This window comes from Lepus europaeus, assembly GCF_033115175.1.
Source record: "Lepus europaeus isolate LE1 chromosome 21 unlocalized genomic scaffold, mLepTim1.pri SUPER_21_unloc_4, whole genome shotgun sequence".
Lineage (NCBI taxonomy): Eukaryota > Metazoa > Chordata > Mammalia > Lagomorpha > Leporidae > Lepus > Lepus europaeus.
In genome coordinates this window covers 195,789-212,564 of record NW_026909009.1, presented here as the reverse complement: position 1 = coordinate 212,564, position 16,776 = coordinate 195,789, and the positions used below count along the sequence as shown (strand labels likewise).

The 16,776-nt window shown below is 53.9% G+C and overlaps 1 protein-coding gene across 5 annotated transcripts in view; it reads left to right on the top strand.

Annotated features, from left to right (window-relative positions):
• Positions 1–16,776, top strand: part of LOC133754336 (general transcription factor 3C polypeptide 1-like) — an 81,955-nt gene that overhangs the window by 42,023 nt on the left and 23,156 nt on the right. For 2 of the 5 annotated variants that reach the window (XM_062184795.1, XM_062184797.1), the window contains 2 exons: positions 11,340–11,402; positions 13,804–13,887. The exons of 2 other annotated variants lie outside the window; for them this stretch is intronic. In XM_062184795.1, coding sequence (XP_062040779.1) covers positions 11,340–11,402; positions 13,804–13,887 — 147 coding nt within the window. The remainder of the gene's footprint in view (positions 1–11,339; positions 11,403–13,803; positions 13,888–16,776) is intronic. One more of the 5 variants, XM_062184796.1, reaches the window with a different exon arrangement.

The following is a 16,776-nucleotide window of genomic DNA, read 5'->3' as shown; positions in this document are numbered from 1 at the left end:
GAAAAGCATTGTTAAGTATTATGATCAGATCTGGTTTAAAAGTGTAAAAATCACCCTAACTAATAAATGGCTATCATTTCAGGATGTTAAGGAATTCTATTTTGACCAGATACTCTAAGTTCTCTTGGTACCTTTAACAGACTTTCTAAAAATCAAAATAAGGCTCCTCCTGGTATTTTCCCCCGGTGTTAAAGGGGAAGGCATTGGGCCAATAAATGTTACTCCAAAACTAATAAAGAAGGTAATTCATTAAAAAAACAGAGTTCGGAAAACTGGAAGTGGGGCCAGCCTCGGGCCCTCCCTACAGGGATCAGAGGACCGTCTTGCTATAGTATCATTAAAGCAATGGAGCCGTGTTTATTGCAACATTCTGTTAATCTATGCTCCTTTACCATCTTTCCTCTAAATAATTTTAGTGTGCACTACAAGGCTTGCAGCGTATTTCTTGCAGATTAAACTAAAAGTAACTAAGTCTATGCACAGCAGACAACAAAAAAAATAATTTGCTGTCACAAATTGACAAAGTTGGCAGGATCTGCAAGTATACAAAGCAATGCCTTTCTTTAAAAAAAAAACTGAAGTTACATATGTAGCCTGTAATGTTCCTGGCTGGAAAGACCCTCAGTTGGCCTCTTTGGCAAAGGAATGGGCTCTCTGCTCAGGATTGAGTAAAAATTGGGATGACAAGTTATGGAGTGCACAGCCTCCACAAGTTATTAAGGTTTACAATCGGTGCCAGTAAAAAAAAAAAAAATGACTGTAAATTACAAAAGGTTTGAGTAAGTTACAAAAGGTTCGAGTAAGTTACAGAGGGTGTAAAAAAGTTACAAAATGTTAAAAGAACAATGGTAAAATGGAGGAATCCTATCACCAATCAATGGAATGGACCTGATCCGGTACTAAAATGGGACGCGGGCTCCTAAGAAATGGGTTTTTCTATGCAGCCAATAGGCCTTTACATCATTAGCCTCTGATAACTTCCGCAATTGCTCCCATGTGGCCCCGATGCTGACATCTGTATTTACAGCGGTGGATAGAACATGTCGGCGGCGTGCTTCACCTGAAGACTGTAATGGCAACGTCATCCTAATAGGAGAGGACACTGCCCTTGCCGTGGCTGTATCGGTAGTAAGTGTTCCTGGACTGGCCTTTGAAAATAACCGTGGACTGCGAAGGCTTGCATGTTTAGTGACCAAAACAATCTTACTGCTACTGGATTGTCCAATATGGCCAAAAAAAATTGGTTCAAGTTTGCTACCAAACCTCCTTTGTAATCAAAAATAATTAATATTTGGCTGTAAGTTTCATCTCTCACCTAATGTCAGACTGGAATGGTACTCAAAGACGGGTAAGACACTCAGCATCCTGTACCAACCTAAGACAGGGCTCTAGGCCAAGCTGCCAGAGTTACCGATGACGGGTAAGGACAGGAATGACTGAGGGCAACCTAAGACAGAGGCCATTCTCAATTAAATAAAAAGGGGGTTGCGGCAGGTGTGGAAACAGCACCGCCGCCCTTGCAAAAAAATAATAATAATCAATGCCAAAAATATCAGGCCCTCCATAGAGCAGTAGAAGACGATATACTGGACCTAGAGAAGACCATTGGTAAGCTAAAACAGTCTTTAAAGTAGTATTGCAAAACAGAAGGAGAATGGACTTGTTGTTTTTTTTTTTAAAAAAAAGGGGGGTTTATGTGCTGCCTTAAAAAAAAAGTGCTACTTCTACACTGATCCATTCAGGGATCATCAGAGACTCTATGGCTAAACTAAAAAAAGCCCTGTAAAATTTTAAGATTAAAATTAGTACAAAAAGAAGAGGAGGGAATATAAGACCCCTGCTAAAAGTAAATATTAAAATAATTTTAGCAAAATAATTCTAGCAAGGGTTAAAAAGTTTGGCTGCTGACAGTAGCCATTTCTTAAGATAACTGTGTCTCCACCTGCCTGCAGAATAACCTTGGGAAACTGCCTTGTGAAACTGCTCTGTGTCTGTGTAACGGTCTCACGCGATAACACTTGCAGGAGTCCGGAAAAAAGTTACAATAAGGTTCTGTACTGCCATCCTCGTCCTTGCTTGCTTCAGCTGAGAAAAAGAAACTGCCCGTGACCCCCCCTCCCAAGCCCCTTACCTAGCAACCATTAACTTACCCAATAAAATGCTAGTATCCTGTAGCTTGCCCAATAAAATTGTAACACAATTAAGTATGCTAATACTGTGGTTTTAAGCTTTAAATACTCTGTAAGCTATTGTTCGCGGCTGCTCTCTCTCTCTCTGCACCTTACCAGTAGGTGCTGCTGAGACAGCCCATTTGCAAATGTAATAAACTTTCCTCTTGCCTTTTGCATCGATTGGAGTGGAGTCTGTGTTTCTGGGGTCCGGTTTGTGGGTTTGTGGGACGCCTGCTTAAGGGGTCTTACAATGTGCGCCGGTTCTAGTCCTGGTTGCTCCTCTTCCAGTCCGGCTCTCTGCTGTGGCCTGGGAGGGCAGTGGAGGATGGCCCAGATGATTGGGCTCTGCACCCACATGAGAGGCCAGGAGGAAGCACCTGGCTCCTGGCTTCAGATTGCTGCAGCACTGGCCATAGCAGCTATTTGGGGAGTGAACCAACAGAAGGAAGACCTTCCTCTCTGTCTCTCTCTCTCACTAACTCTACCTGTCAAATAAGTTTAAAAAAAAAGATTGATTTATTTGAAAGACAGAGTCACACACACACACACACAAACAGAGAGAGAGAGAGAGAGAGAGAGCGCTTCCATCTCCTGGTTCACTCCCCCAGATGGCTACAATAGCCAAGCTAGGCCCAAAACCAGGAGCCAAGAACTCCTGCCATGTGAGTGCAGGGGCTCAAGCACTTAGGCCATTTTCTACTGCTTTCCTAGCCCATAGGAGGGAACTGGACCGGAAGTGGAGCAGCCGGGACTCAAACCGGCACCCACATGGGATGCCGGCATTGCAGGAGGTGGCTTCACCCGCTATGCCAGAATGCCGGCCCCAAGCTCCCCTTTCTGAGTCACCACCCATCCCTGGCGCCACCAGAAGCCAAGGCCGCACCCCATTCTGCCTCATGACGCAGCCATTTAGTGCTTCAAACTCCAAGGTCCCTGTCCCTTTCCTAGACACCATGTGAGGCACGCAAGGCTGTGCTGCAGACAAAGCAACCCTGCAGTAGGGAGGCAGAGCAGAGGGCTGTTTCTCTCCTAGGTGGCACAGCCACACCCCACCAGTCTTTCCAGGGCCCCAGTTCCTGGGGGCAGCTGGGAAGGAGGGTGAAGGAGATCTGCCCGGGGTCTCCAGCCCTGACTCGGACTGTCCATTTGCAAGAGCCGTGCAGGGCCATGTTACTGCCCAGGAGGCCCGGATGTCTTCAGCCCCATTGAAGAAGGGGCCCAGGTTTTGGGTGACTGCGGCTGGTCTTTGCCACAAACTCTGATGCCTTAACCTGGTGTTTGGGGTCCACGCGCGTGTGTGTCCAGCTTTGGGAGTGGAAAGGCTGAGAGAGCACGATCCAGAACAAGTCCAGCCTCACATCTTCCTCCTGGTCCAGCACAGCCCCGGACACAGGGCCAGTGCACAGGGGTGGAGCCACGAGCAGGGTCCCTCACTCAGCTGGCAAATATCTGGTCACATTTACCACATGCCAAGCTCTGTTCTGGGCCATGGAGACCCAAAGACACACTCAGCTGCTCTGCCCTGACACATTTTTTTTCTTCTTTGGGTTCATGGAGGAGGAAATTACCTTAATGCCTCAGGGCCCTTGCACGTGCCATTCCTGCTTCCTGGAATCCCCTCCCCCCAGCTCTCCTCTTCGCTTGCCTGGCCAGAACCCACTTTGTGTCTCTTCCTAGGAAGAGACACGGACAGGGTAGACTGTTCCCTTCACCCATGCAAATACTCCTCCTTTGTAAATGTTAGCACAGCTGCATGAAGTAATGTTTTCCCTGCATCCAATCTAGTTTCAGGTCGGTTACCACTGTTGAGTTTCTAAGCTCCATGATGACAGGTGCATTTCTGGTTGCTCAGAGCCCTAGCAGAATGCCTGGGTGCAAGAGACACGGTGTCTTGTGCTTGTTAAAGTTCCAAGCAGCGCTGTCACCAGCTCACAGCTGAGAAGGCTGAGGCTCGGAGGCGCTGGGTCCCTGGCCTCGGCCCACACAGGGCCTGAGCCTGGGCACTGGGGCCTCTGCCTGCCTGCCTCCGGTGAGCGCCTTTGCCTTCACAGCTTTGCACAATTAGAGCAGCACACGGTGCATGCTCTCACGAGGTATTAATAGGGTATGTTTAAGGGGTGGTGGGAGGGCAGAGGAGGGTGTGACTGACTCAGGCTGGGGGAGCGATGGCTGCCTGGAGGAGGCGGCGACCTTGAAGGCTCAGAAACCGTGGGCAAGTTGGAACAGCTACAGGGAATGCGTGGGAGCGTGAGAAATGAGACCAGAGGCAGCGCTGGCTGGGACACCCCCGCTCTGGGGTGCCAGGGGGTTTGGACTTAGCTGGGCTGATGGGAGAGAACTCCCAGGCACTTGCGAGCTGAGGAGTGAGGCGAAGCAGAAGGTTCTGTCAAGATCCTTGCCTGAGGTCCGGGCTGCAAACTGGCACTTGCTGGCAGGCAGGCAGGCTTGGCCGGGCTCACTCAGGATCTTAAAATGGAATTTGTGGCCAAGTGTATTAGCATGGATTTAAGGCCAGTTGCTGAGCCAAACACCCAACATCACAGAGGCTTACACGACACAGGAGCACGGATTTTCTCTCTCGCATGATCTAAAGGAACCAGGCACCTCGGCCCAAAGGCATCTCCCTTGCCTACATGGTCTCAGGTGGCCAAAGTCATGGGCGGTCCCCCAAAGAGAAGGGCTGAGTGTGCCCAGAGAACAGTCTTTCTCCCAGCCGAACTTGCAAATTCAGGAGGTTCTGCCTTCTCTGGGACAGGAGGAAGAACCCAGCAGTACTGGTCGCATGTGGCCACAGTGGACTCCAGCCCCGCAGGGTGGGCCGCTGTTCTCCAATTTCCCGCAGTCTCCGCCACTACCTTTTGTGTCCCTGACCCTGTGTGGCGGTTGGCATCAGTCATCTACACCAGCCCCTCGTGAGTTCACGGCCATGCCCTGAACAAAGGATGTCCTGGAGGCCACGGAGCTGGGACCCGTTTAGGCAGAGTGGCTGGCGCGAGGCAGTACTGGCTCAGGGCAGTCTCAGCCCAGGATTGGGATGGAAGTGTCACTTCCTTCCTCCACCCTGGCACGTGCAGTCACCTGCAGAATCCTGGGACTGCAAGGAAACCTTCTTGGAAATAGGGGTGGGATTTTGTGCACCTGCTTTCCTGGGGCATCCCCAGAGGGGAGGGAGTGTGCCCAGCCTGTCCTCTGTGGGGCTCTCAGACCCCTGATGCCATCCAGAAGGGGCTGATGCAGGCACGAGGGAGCCACGCTCCTGCCCAGCTGCAGGTGCGTTTTGTGTTTCAGCCCCGTGGGAGCTGTGGCATGGGTTCTCCCCATCCCTGCTGGGACCAGTCATTGAAGAATGGTTTCCTGCACAGGGGCACTGGCCGCCGTGGTCATTTCCATTATTCTGACCCCAGGGTGAGGTGGGACAGGGGTGTCTGGTGTCTGTGTTCTGGGCAGGTGTCTGTGAGTCCCCTGGAGCATGGGCAAGCTTGCTTCCTCACGGGCGCAGAAGCCCCGTGGGCAGGAAATGGCATTGGGATGGTAGACCCTCAAGGCTGTGGTGGTACAAAACTTCCCCATAGCACTCTGATTTTGTTTGCTCCACCTGAGCCCCAGCTACCATCATGGGTTCTGTGCCTCTGGGAGCCACATACCTGTGGCCTCATTCCCTGTTGACTACCGGCTCTCTGGGGTCCCAGCCCTCCTTGCCAATCCCAGGTTTCCCAGAGGCCTCCTTTGCGTGTGGGGTCTGGGTTGCTTATGGGTGACTCCCCTCCTGACGGGGGAGTGAGCATCAGAATACGATGCTGCCCCCTTTTGGGTTTCCATAGTGACAGGGCCTCTCAGAGAGCATCTGAGGATTCTGCTGACTGCACTGGAGGTCCGTGGGAGGTCCCACTGCACAGCGCCGGCTCCACGGTGCATCTGTCACCTGGCTGGCCCCACTCCTCCCACCTGGGCTTCCCAAGGAGTTCCTGCCTCACTCACGCAAAGCCCCCTCTCACTCCCCAAGCCTTCCCTGTGGCAGTGGACATGCAGCCCCATAGGCACAGGTGTGTGTGTGTGTGCAGTGTGTATACGTGCACAGGTATGTGTGTACACATAGATGTGTGTACATATGCACAGGTGTGTGTATGTGCAGTGCAGGTGTGGGTACGTGTGTATACAAATGTGCATACGTGCAAAGGTGTGTGTACACAAGTGTGTGCAGTGTGTATATGTGTACAGGTGTGTGTGTATGTGCACATGTGCACAGGTGTGTATATGTGCGGTGTGGGCATGCAGTGTGTATACGAGCACAGGTGTGTACATGTGCACACATGTGTTTGTGTATAGGTGCGTGCAGTGTGTATATGTGCACAGGTGTGTATACGTGCGGTGTGGGCATGCAGTGTGTATACGAGCACAGGTGTGTTCATGTGCACACGTGTGTTTGTGTATAGGTGCGTGCAGTGTGTGTATGTGCACAGGTGTGTGTACGTGTGCACAGGTGTGTATATGTGCGGTGTGGGCATGCAGTGTGTATACGAGCACAGGTGTGTTCATGTGCACACGTGTGTTTGTGTATAGGTGCGTGCAGTGTGTATGTGCACAGGTGTGTGTACGTGTGCACAGGTGTGTATATGTGTGGTGTGGGCATGCAGTGTGTATACGAGCACAGGTGTGTACATGTGCACACGTGTGTTTGTGTATAGGTGCGTGCAGTGTGTGTATGTGCACAGGTGTGTGTACGTGTGCACAGGTGTGTATATGTGCAGTGTGGGCATGCATAGTGTGTATACGAGCACAGGTGTGCACATGTGCACAGGGGTGTGTGACATGTGCAGGTGTGTGTGTGTGTGCCCGCACACGCACTGGGATACTCTGGTGCAGGCACATCAATGGAACACTTTCTCAACAGAGTCATTTCTGTCCCTGGGAGGAATCCTGGGGCCAGCAGCCAGGACAAGACAGTCGCTTCACTCAGTCACCCTGCGTAGCGGGCTGAGAAGTCGGCCACTGTGCCCATTTTACAGATGAAGAAACTGAGGCTGAGAGCAGTGCAGCAACTCCCCCAGGGTCCCCCGCTGGGGAGGTGTGCCCTGAGCCTCGGGGGCAGCCCTGCTGACCTCACAGCCAGGCCTCTTCCTGCTGCAGCTCTGCCTCCTCAGAGATCCTTTGCTGGGGCTCGGCCTTGAGTTTGCTTCTGTGGTGAGCCTGGCCTGGGATGGCAGAGGCTGGGGGCAACAGCAAAGCCCTGGTTTACAACAGCAATCAGATAGGAGGGACTTCACACAGGTGGTGGAAACAGAATTCAAATAGGAGCTTGAGTGCAAAAACAATTTGGAAATCCATGCATTGTTTTCCAGAAAACACATTTTCTGTGAAATTGTGAAGACCTCTGTGTGCATGAGTTCCAAGCTGTTTTTTATTTTATTTATTTGGAAGGAAGGTGACAGGGTGGGGGGTGTGAAGAGAGAGATCCTTCATTTGCTGGTTCACTCCCCAGGGCTGTGTCAAGCCGAAGCCAGGAGCCAGGCGCTCCATCCGGGTCTCCCATGTTGGAAACAGAAGCTCAAGTACTTGAGCCATCAGCTGCTGCCTCTCCCTTAGCAGGGAGCTGGACCAGAAGCGGAGCAGCCAGGACACAAATTGGCAGTTGGCATATGGGCATCTCAAGTAGCCGTCTAACCTGCTGAGCCACAAACCTGCCCTTCTGGTGGTCTAATGGGGACACAGGTGATGAACACACACACATAGACACATCTGTTCCCACAGGCGGGGTGAGGGCTGCCGGGACACACATGGCGCCATCAAGGGCATGGGGACGCTGTTTGATAACGGAGGGTTGGGAAAACCTCTGGGAAACCGGACAAGCATGTGCAGTGCCTGAGCCTGGACTGCAAGTGACAGGTGCAGGGAGCTGCGAGGTGGCTATGGGGTCTGGAGTACATGAGGCAGAGGGGTGGGGTGGGGCCAACAGCTTAGGCCTGGCCGCACGTTAGGGTCCCCTGGACCCCAACCCTGGGGGGCACTGGTTGGCCAGAGCTCCCCAGGTGACACAGCAAGGATGGGCCCCTCCTGCCTAAGACCCCCGCAAGCCACGGTGAGGACTCGAGTTTTTGTGTAAGTGCAATGAGAAGTCCTTAGGGCAGGCAGGGGAGTGGTGTGATCCAGTTTACCTTTCTAGGGGGTCCTCTGCCAGCCAGGCTGCGGCAGACGGAAGGGGCATGAAAGTGGAGGCAGGGAGGCCCCAGGAGACCCCGCCCCCGCTGACCGGGCAGTGGCAGCTGGCAAGGGAACCGGGCTTGGCTCTGGTGGTCAGCAGTCGGAAAGCAAAGTGTCACCAGGGGCTGCATTCCTTCTGGAAGCTTCCAGGGTGGGGGTGGGGATCTGTTAACTTACCTTTCCCAACTGCTAGGGGCTGACTGTACTCCGGGCCTTGGGTCCTCTCCTCCATCTACAAAGCCCCTCCATGCACCCCCTGGCTCTGTTACCCCGTTTTCTGCTTCCCTCTGACCCTCGCCCTCCTGCCTGGGAAAATCCAAGCTGATCTCCTCCGCTCTCTATCATTAACTTAATCAGATCTCTCTCTCTCTCTCTCTCTCTCTCTCTCTTTCAAGATTTTTTAATTTATTTGAGAGGCAGAGTTACAGAAAGTGAGAGGAAGAGACAGAGTCTTCCGTCCGCTGGTTCATGCCCCAGATGGCCACAATGGCCAGAGCTGAACTGATCCAAAGCCAGGACCTAGGAGCTTCCTCTGGGTCTCCTGCACGGGTGCAGGGGCCTAAGGACATGGGCCATCTTCTACTGCTTTCCCAGGCCATAGCAGAGAACTGGATTGGAAGAGGAGCAGCCAGGACTAGAACTGGCGCCAATATGGGATGCCAGTGCTGAAGGCGGAGGATTAACCTACTGTGCCATGGCACCAGCCCCCTGCGGAGTTCTTTTCACCATGGAAGGCCAAGGATCGCATCTGGGGGAAGCACAGCTTGCCACGGTCAGGGTTATGACTGCAGGGGTGGGTCTGTGATGTGGAGATGTGGGGGAGCTCCCTCAATCCCTAGGGGCCCTCAGGCATCTCCCTGTGTGGGCACAGAGACACCCTGGCCCTCCTCTCCATGCTCAGACACTGTGCCGACTCCTAAGGAGAAGGCCAGCGTGCAGCCTCCAGCCCTGGCCCTAAGGGTCCTCCAGGTGCTGCATGCCCCTCCCTGGGACCCCATGGCAGCTTGGCCTCCATCTGGTCAATCAGATCACCCCCTCCCACCTCAATAGTGTTTTCAGAATGTGCCCATTTCCTGCGGCTGCTGTCCCCAGCGACCCCAAGCTCGTGTTGTCAATCACCCTACAGTTCTGCAGGCCATGGGTCTGGTGCAATCTCCAAGCCAAAGTGCTGGCAGGCAGCGCTGGAGGCGGGGTCTTTGCCTCCTGGCTCTGGGAAGCACCCAGCCCCCTGGAGTGCTCGGCCTGCTGTCCTTGTTTCCCTGCTGGCTGTGCACGGGGTGGGGGAGGGGTGCTCTCCGGGCTCCCTGGTGCCCTCACCTTCCTCCATCCTCCAAGCCAGCCCCAGTGGGCGAAGCCCTCGTCCTGCTGTGGCTGTGTCTCCCACTGTCGGGTCAGTCCAGGGGATGTTCTCTGTAGTTCCTGATTTCGTGGGGCCCACTTGGGTATTCTGGAATGATCTTTCCATCTGCAACCCCGGTCACGTCTGCAAGGTCCCTTCTGCCGTGTAGAGTAACACATCCATATCCATAGGTTCCTAGGAGTACAGCGTGGACATTTTTGGAGGGCATTAGAGTGCCATAATAACTATCATGCACTAAGGCTTACTATGCCCCAGAAGGATCCGCCACGGAAGGTGCCCATTTTATAGGTGTCGAAACTGAGGCACAGAGAAGGCAGGTGATGTGAAGGGTTGATTTGCGTTTACCCCCCCCCCCCATTTATATGCTGGAATCTTAGCCCTCAGTGCCTCCAGATGTGGCTTATTTGGACATGGGGTCTTTGCACAAGCGATTGAGTTAAAACCAAGTCATTCCGGGGGCCACCGTTGTGCTGCAGAGGGTTAAGCCGCTGCCTACGACACCTGCATCCCGTATCCGAGAGCCAGTTTGTCCCTGCTGCTCCGCTTCCAATCCAGCTCCCTGCTAAAGCACCAGGGAACGCAGCAGATCATGGCCCAAGTGCTTGGGTCCCTGCCCATCATGGGAGAGCCTAGTGAGCCAATCCAACCCGCAGGCTAGAGCTGCCAAAGCTGGATTCCAATCCTCCTTGGCTCATGGCCGGTTTCCCTCTCTGCCTGGTCTCCAGCTCTCTCCTTTGTGGGTTCTTCGTCTCTGCCCCTCCCTCCAGCTCTCTCAGCCCCCTTCTCCCCCCTGCAGCCTGAGGACCCCTCCCCTGCTCCTCCACCTATGCGCCCCCTTCCCCTCCAGCCCCTGCTCCTCCCAGGGCACCCCCCGCACTGACCGAGGCCCAGCCACACGGGGGTTCTAGGATGCCCAAACTGCCCTCGATGGCTTCCCAGTCTGAGAGAGGAGGCCCGAGCTGCAGGAGGAGCGAAGCTGGGCGCTGCCCACCACCCCAAGGCATAGCTGAGGAGCGGGCACTTGGGAGGGCCCTTCCCAGCCCCATCTAGCTTCTCAGATTCCCCAACTCAAGCCGTCACCACTGCGGGCAGCCATGCTTTCTTTTCCCAGCTCTTTCTGGCCGTGCCCCTTCTGGGCGTTCTGACTGGCCCCGCAAACCGGATATGTGACCCGAGCTTCTCCCTCCTGGGACTCTGAGGCAGATCAGGCACTGCAGGGCGGAGTCAGCACAGGGCCTGGCTGGGTACCCAGGCGTGAAGTTGGGCTGCGAGGGGCACTGCCCCAGCCCCAGATGTCTCTGCTCCTCGGCCCTGCCTATGAGCGCTTCCAGGCCTGCTCAGACCTCGAGTGCCGCCCCACCCTTCAGTTGCCCCAGTGCCCACACGGCCCCTGTGGCTCCTTGGGCAGGGGCTGCTCATGGCTGCTGCAGGGCCTTTGCACCTGACCTGCCTCCTGCCTGGGAGGTTCTGCCCTTGGATCTTCACATGGCCGCCTTGTCCTCACGGAGGACACCTCGTCCGCTGGGGCACTCCATCATGCAGGCTGTGTTGTTTCATTCGGGGTGCACATCACCATCTGCTGTTTATCTGTTTGCTTGTTTACTGTCTAGCTGCCACGTTGGAACGAGAACTTCATGTCTGATTTACTACAGATTCCCCAGAGCCTCCAGCCTGTAAGTGGTGCTGAATGAATGTTTGTTGATTGAATGCAAGAAGGAAGTCAAGGGGTTAGGTAGCATGGAGTTCAGCTGATGTCATTCTCTCATGCAAGACCCCGACTGTTTCTTTTTTTTAAAGAGTGACTTTACTTACCTGAAAGGCGTAGTTACAGGAAGTGGGGGTGAGATCTCCCTTCTGCTGGTTCATGCCCCAGTTGGCCTCAACAGCCAGGGTTAGGCCAGGAGGAAGCCAGGGGACCATCTAGGTCTCCCACATGGGTGGCAGAGGCCCAAAGCACTTGGACCGTGTTCTGCTGCCCTCCCAGGTGCATTAGTCTGGAGCTGGCTGGGAAGGGGAGCAGCCAGGGGTCAAACGGGCATCGCAGGCAGCAACTTAACCTAACCCACTGCACTGGTAACACAGGCCCCAGGACCCTTACTGTTGTCTCAGGCTAAAGGAGGCTGAGTGGGGTGGGGACCGGGCTTCCAGGCTGCAGCAGGTGGTGGCCAGAGCAGGGCCCCTCTGCTTCTGCCTGAGCTGCCCTCGGGTCTCCTTCCAGCAGCCCAGTGCCTGTTCTTGGTCCCGAGGGCCCAGGAGCCTGTGTGTGGCTCTCACAGTCCTGCAGGGAGTGGGGGGCTGTGGCTGGACGAGGCCCCTTGTCTGAAGCCAATTCTCACATTGGATAAGCCGATTGAGGAGACTGTTTCATGGGAGGGTGGTGACTTGCCTTCCGTCTTCCTCTCTCTCTCTCTGGTTTGTTTTTTAAAAGCGCCATTGTATTTATTAGATCTGCCATCACAGGCTGTCCCTTGACGTGCTTCGTGCTGTGAAGAGACAGCGCCTGCCACCAAGCCTCACTCGGCGGCTGACAACATCCTTGCCTGGCGCACACACGCTCACGCGTGCACACAGGCTGTTGTCGAGCACACAGGGGCAGCCCTGGGGGCAAAAGTCCCTGTCTTTTTGCGGAAGACGGATGGGAAATTCTGCTTCCTTGCCAAGAGAAGAGGCTGCGCAGACACGGGCAATCCAGAGTCCCAGGCCCCGGCCTGGTCGAGCACCTGGGGCACCAGCAACTTGGCCTTGAAGCCCTGGAGTTATGCAAACTTCTTTTCCATGCTGGCCAGCCAGTGGAGGGGGTGGAGAGTGGCAGGAAGCCCACAGAGAAAGGAGGTGTGCGGGGAAAGCAAACGCAAAATGCCTGACTAGTTCACTCCATGAGTAATCAACCCTGAACAATTGAGGAACTGACTTGTCACTGCGAGAGTCTCAGTGTGGAGCAGCCGCTGCTGGAAGGCAGGGCCCAGACAGAAGGGCTTGGCAGGGTTTGGAGAGAGGACCCTGGATCTGCAGAACCGAGGCTGGGCTGAGGGCCTGGGAGGCTTGGGGATGTTTTTATGACATTTTCAACCACAAGGGCCAAGGCATCCCCTGGCTAGGGAAGGTGGCGGCCAGGGGAGGCGAGGCGGCCGGAGGGGAGCAATATTTCTCTCCCAACAGTAAACAAGTGCTGAATAAACCCCAGAAATGACACCCAGAGAGCGTCTGTGGGAGGCTCCGGAGCTGCTTGTCTTCAAAGAGTTATTGGTTTTGTTCAGGCTTCATCTGATGCTTGCTTAAAAAAAATTAGGTTTTGTTTCCCCTCTCACCGCAGTCTGGAGGGAAGAATCAGCACCCAGCAGTTGTCTCGTGCCATCATTTAGCCGCCAGTGAACAAACTGACAGCGACCGGGCTCAGTAAACAGATGGTGGGGTGGCGAGACCCAGCCAACTCCACGCTGCCTCCTGGGGGGGGGGGCTGTCCGCTGGGGGGCGCTGTCTCATCCCCAGGCCGCAGGGACCCCAGGCTGTGTCTTCGTGGTGGTCTAGTTTGTGAGTGCATCGTACGCACAGATGTGCAAGAGCAGCAGTCAGGAGCTTGCCTTGCCGGGGTGAGGGTGGGCAGCGCCGTGAGGAAGCTGTTCGGGAAGCCCATATCCCCTAGCTAGGTGCCTCAGTTCGAGTCCCAGCTCTGCTCCCAGCTCCAGCTTCCTGCTAAGGCAGCAAGTGATGGCTCCAGTACTTGGGTCCCTGCCACCCACGTGAGAGATCCTGATGGAGTTCCAGGCTCCTGGCTTCAGCCTGGCCCAGGCCCCTGCTGTTGAGAGCATTTGGGGGAGTGGATGAGAGATTCCTCTCTCTCTGTCTCTCTCCTCTGCCTTTCAAATACATGAAATAAATAAATAGAGAAAGAGAGGGAAGAGAAGAGAGAGAGAGAGAGAGCTGACTCTGCCCCTGGCATGCACGAGCTGGAAGCCCTGGGGCGGGGTCTCCGTTCCTCCGACCTCTGTTTCTGCAGCTGTAAGGTGGGGAAATTCTCGTTGCAGCTATGGCTGCTTTGTGTGACAGTAGCCACTCATTGCTCTGGTTTCCCAGGCTGCTTTGCCCTTGGATTGGCCACTGGACCAGACTGACCAGTTGGGTACAAGAGGAAGAGATAGATGTCACTTCTGGGCTGGGGTGAGTGAGTCTGCAGCATCGCTTTCCTATCTGAGGGACTTTAAGCAATTCTTGGGAAATTGAATGTAAAGATAAGTTTATTATGGTGCAGAAAAAAAAATTGAAATCCATGCATAGAGGGATCTCCAAAAAGTCCATGGGAAATGAGTATTATGAAAAAGCTCTGTGGGTTTCAACATCTTTGCACCAAAATAAATGTCTCTTGGAATTCCATTTCCCACCAACTTTTTGAGGAACCCGTGTGTGGCACAGCTAATGCTACGGAAAGGGCCTGGGTCCCTGAGACACTGAATGGAGGAGAGGCAGGCTGACGAGGCAGCTGACAAAGAAGCCTCCATGACGTGGAGCTGTTTCTCCCAGCAGCCAGTGCGAGCTACCCAAACACATACGGCAGTACTGCCTGCAGAGTTACTGTGGAACATGAAATGAGAAAGGCGGGGCTTCTACAGAAAATGCTTGCTAATGTCAGCTAGGCGGATGAATGTGTTGACTTGTGCAGTCCGCGTCGTGGGCCAGCCATGATGGTTAGCAGTGCTTGTGAAAGCCTACTTGGGGCTGCGCACTGCACCCAGTGCATACTGTAGTCAGATAGAAAGGACTCAATCATTCGCTCCACCAGTGTTTGTTAGACCCTGGTGTGCAGCAGGCATCGTGGTGCATGGTGGGGACGTGCCCAGCATTAGGGTGCCACAGGTTTAGTTACCCAGTCCAGCTCCCCGCTGATGCTCCAGGGAAAGCAGCAGAGGATGGCCCAAGTGCTTGGGGCTCTGTCACCCATGAGGAGACCATGATGGAGTTCTGGGCTCCTGGCTTTGGTCTGGCCCAGGCCTGACTGTTGTGGGTGTTTGGGGAGGGAACTGGCAGACAGAAGATCTTTCTTTGCCCGTCTGTCCGTCTCTCATCTCTATCTCCGCCTTTCAAATAAAAATGAAAATAAATAAGGCCTGGGGTTGTGGCACATTGGGGTAAGCTGCTGCTTGTGATGCCGGCAAGCTGTACTGGGCCCTAGCTACTCTCCTTTCGATCCAGTTGCCTGCCGTGTGCCTGGGAAGCAGGACATAGAGGCCCTAGTACCTGAGTTCTCGCAACCCACTCAGGAGACCAGGATGGAGCTCGTGGCTCCCAGCTTTGGCCTGGCTCAGCCCTGGCTGTTTGCAGCCATTTGGGGAGTGACCGAGCAGATGAAAGATCTCTCTGTCTGTTTCTCTGTCTGTGTCACTCTACCTTCCAAATAAGTAAACACATCTTATAAGATATACAACTGAAGATAGGAAAGAAGGGTTTAGAAAGTCAGTTCTTAACTCTTAAATTGTTTGCAAACTACTGAGAGATATATGAGGGAATTTTAAAAAGTTCATGGGACAAAAACTGGAATTAAAAATGTTTATTTTGGTGCAAAAAAGGTTTTGAAGCCTGTGCATAGTTTTTCCATAACACACATTTTCCATGAACTTTTTGAAGACCCCACGGGTACGGAGACACATAATTCAAATGCCGAGTGACAAGGGTCATGAAGCGGGGTCTTCAGCATCACGGAATCTGCCTGGGAGAATCAGGGAGGACTTCATGGAGGAGGGGGCTGTAGAGGTCAGCCTCGAAGGTTTGGGTAGGAATTGGGCACAGGGATGGATCCGTCTGATGGGAGGCGAGAGGTGCTTCAGTAGCTGGAGCCATGGGCAGCTGTAATGGGTGGAGTGACGTCCCTCTTGTCCACCGTGTCCATATCATAAACACCAGGAGTTGGCACCGTGTTGCTTGCCCGGGGTTGAGAGGGATGCTTTTCAGAGGTGACCACATGGAGGGGTTGAGATGGAGAGGCCGTCCCAGCTGATCCAAATGGGCTCCGTCCTTGTCTCATGGAGAGCTTTCCCAGCTGTCATCAGAGCAAGAGGCGCATCTGTGAAGAAGAGAGATGGGCAGGGGTGGCTTCCAGAGGGGAGGCAGGAAGGCAAAGAATGGGGGTGGCCTGGGGCGGCCAGAAAGGGCAAGGAGGTGGCACGTGCCCTGGAGCGGCCATGTGGGAACAGGGTGGTGCTGAATCCTTGGTGCTGGCCAGTGAGGCGGTAGAGTTTGAAGATGCAAACTTTGTATTGGCAAAGCCATCACGTTGGTGACAAGTTGTTACAGTGGCAGTGGACAGCGGATACAGTGTCTGGTGGGGGAATGTCAGGAGCCCACCCTGGACAGGAGGGGCCCTGGGGGCATTCAGTCCACCACAGCCGAGGGCCTTGGGTTTCAGTAGGGGGCCCCGTCTTTTGTGTAGAGTTAGCATTCGGTATAACTATTCATATTCTGGGTTAATATTCTGAGAGAGAGAGCTGTCTTGTTCATTTTAATGAAGGTGAATCTTCCAAAAATTGAATGTACATTTCTGATTTAATTAATGGAAATTTAGGTTATTTCCAACCCTTTGCTATTAAAATCAGGCTGTGACGAATGATCTTGACCTTGTGTCATTATGCGCACGTGGCAGATGAATTCCAAGAAACGAAACTGCGGTGTCACAGAGAACAGGCACCTGTAGGAGTCTGTGTGTTAAGGCAGGAGCATCCCAGTGGGAAGGCAGGCGACTGGAGGCTCCCGGATGGAAGGTGGCACATCTCAGCTCTGCAGATGTTCCTGCCACTGATGGAGGCAGGGAGGCTGGTGAGAGGCTGGGGCCGTGGAGCTGGAGAGAGAGGTGAGTGTGTGTGCATGCGTGTGCGTGTGTGCATGCATGTGTGTATGTGTGAGAGAAGGAGTGCGAGAGGGAAAGGGGCAAGGAGAGGCAGGAAGGTGTGCAGGACTGGCCGGCATGGGTGAGTGTAAGCTGATTTTCTGGTGTTGCCTTTATTCTAATCAGCACGAGAGCTGCTTCTTCAGTGGTGCTGGGTTAGAGCACCCATGGGG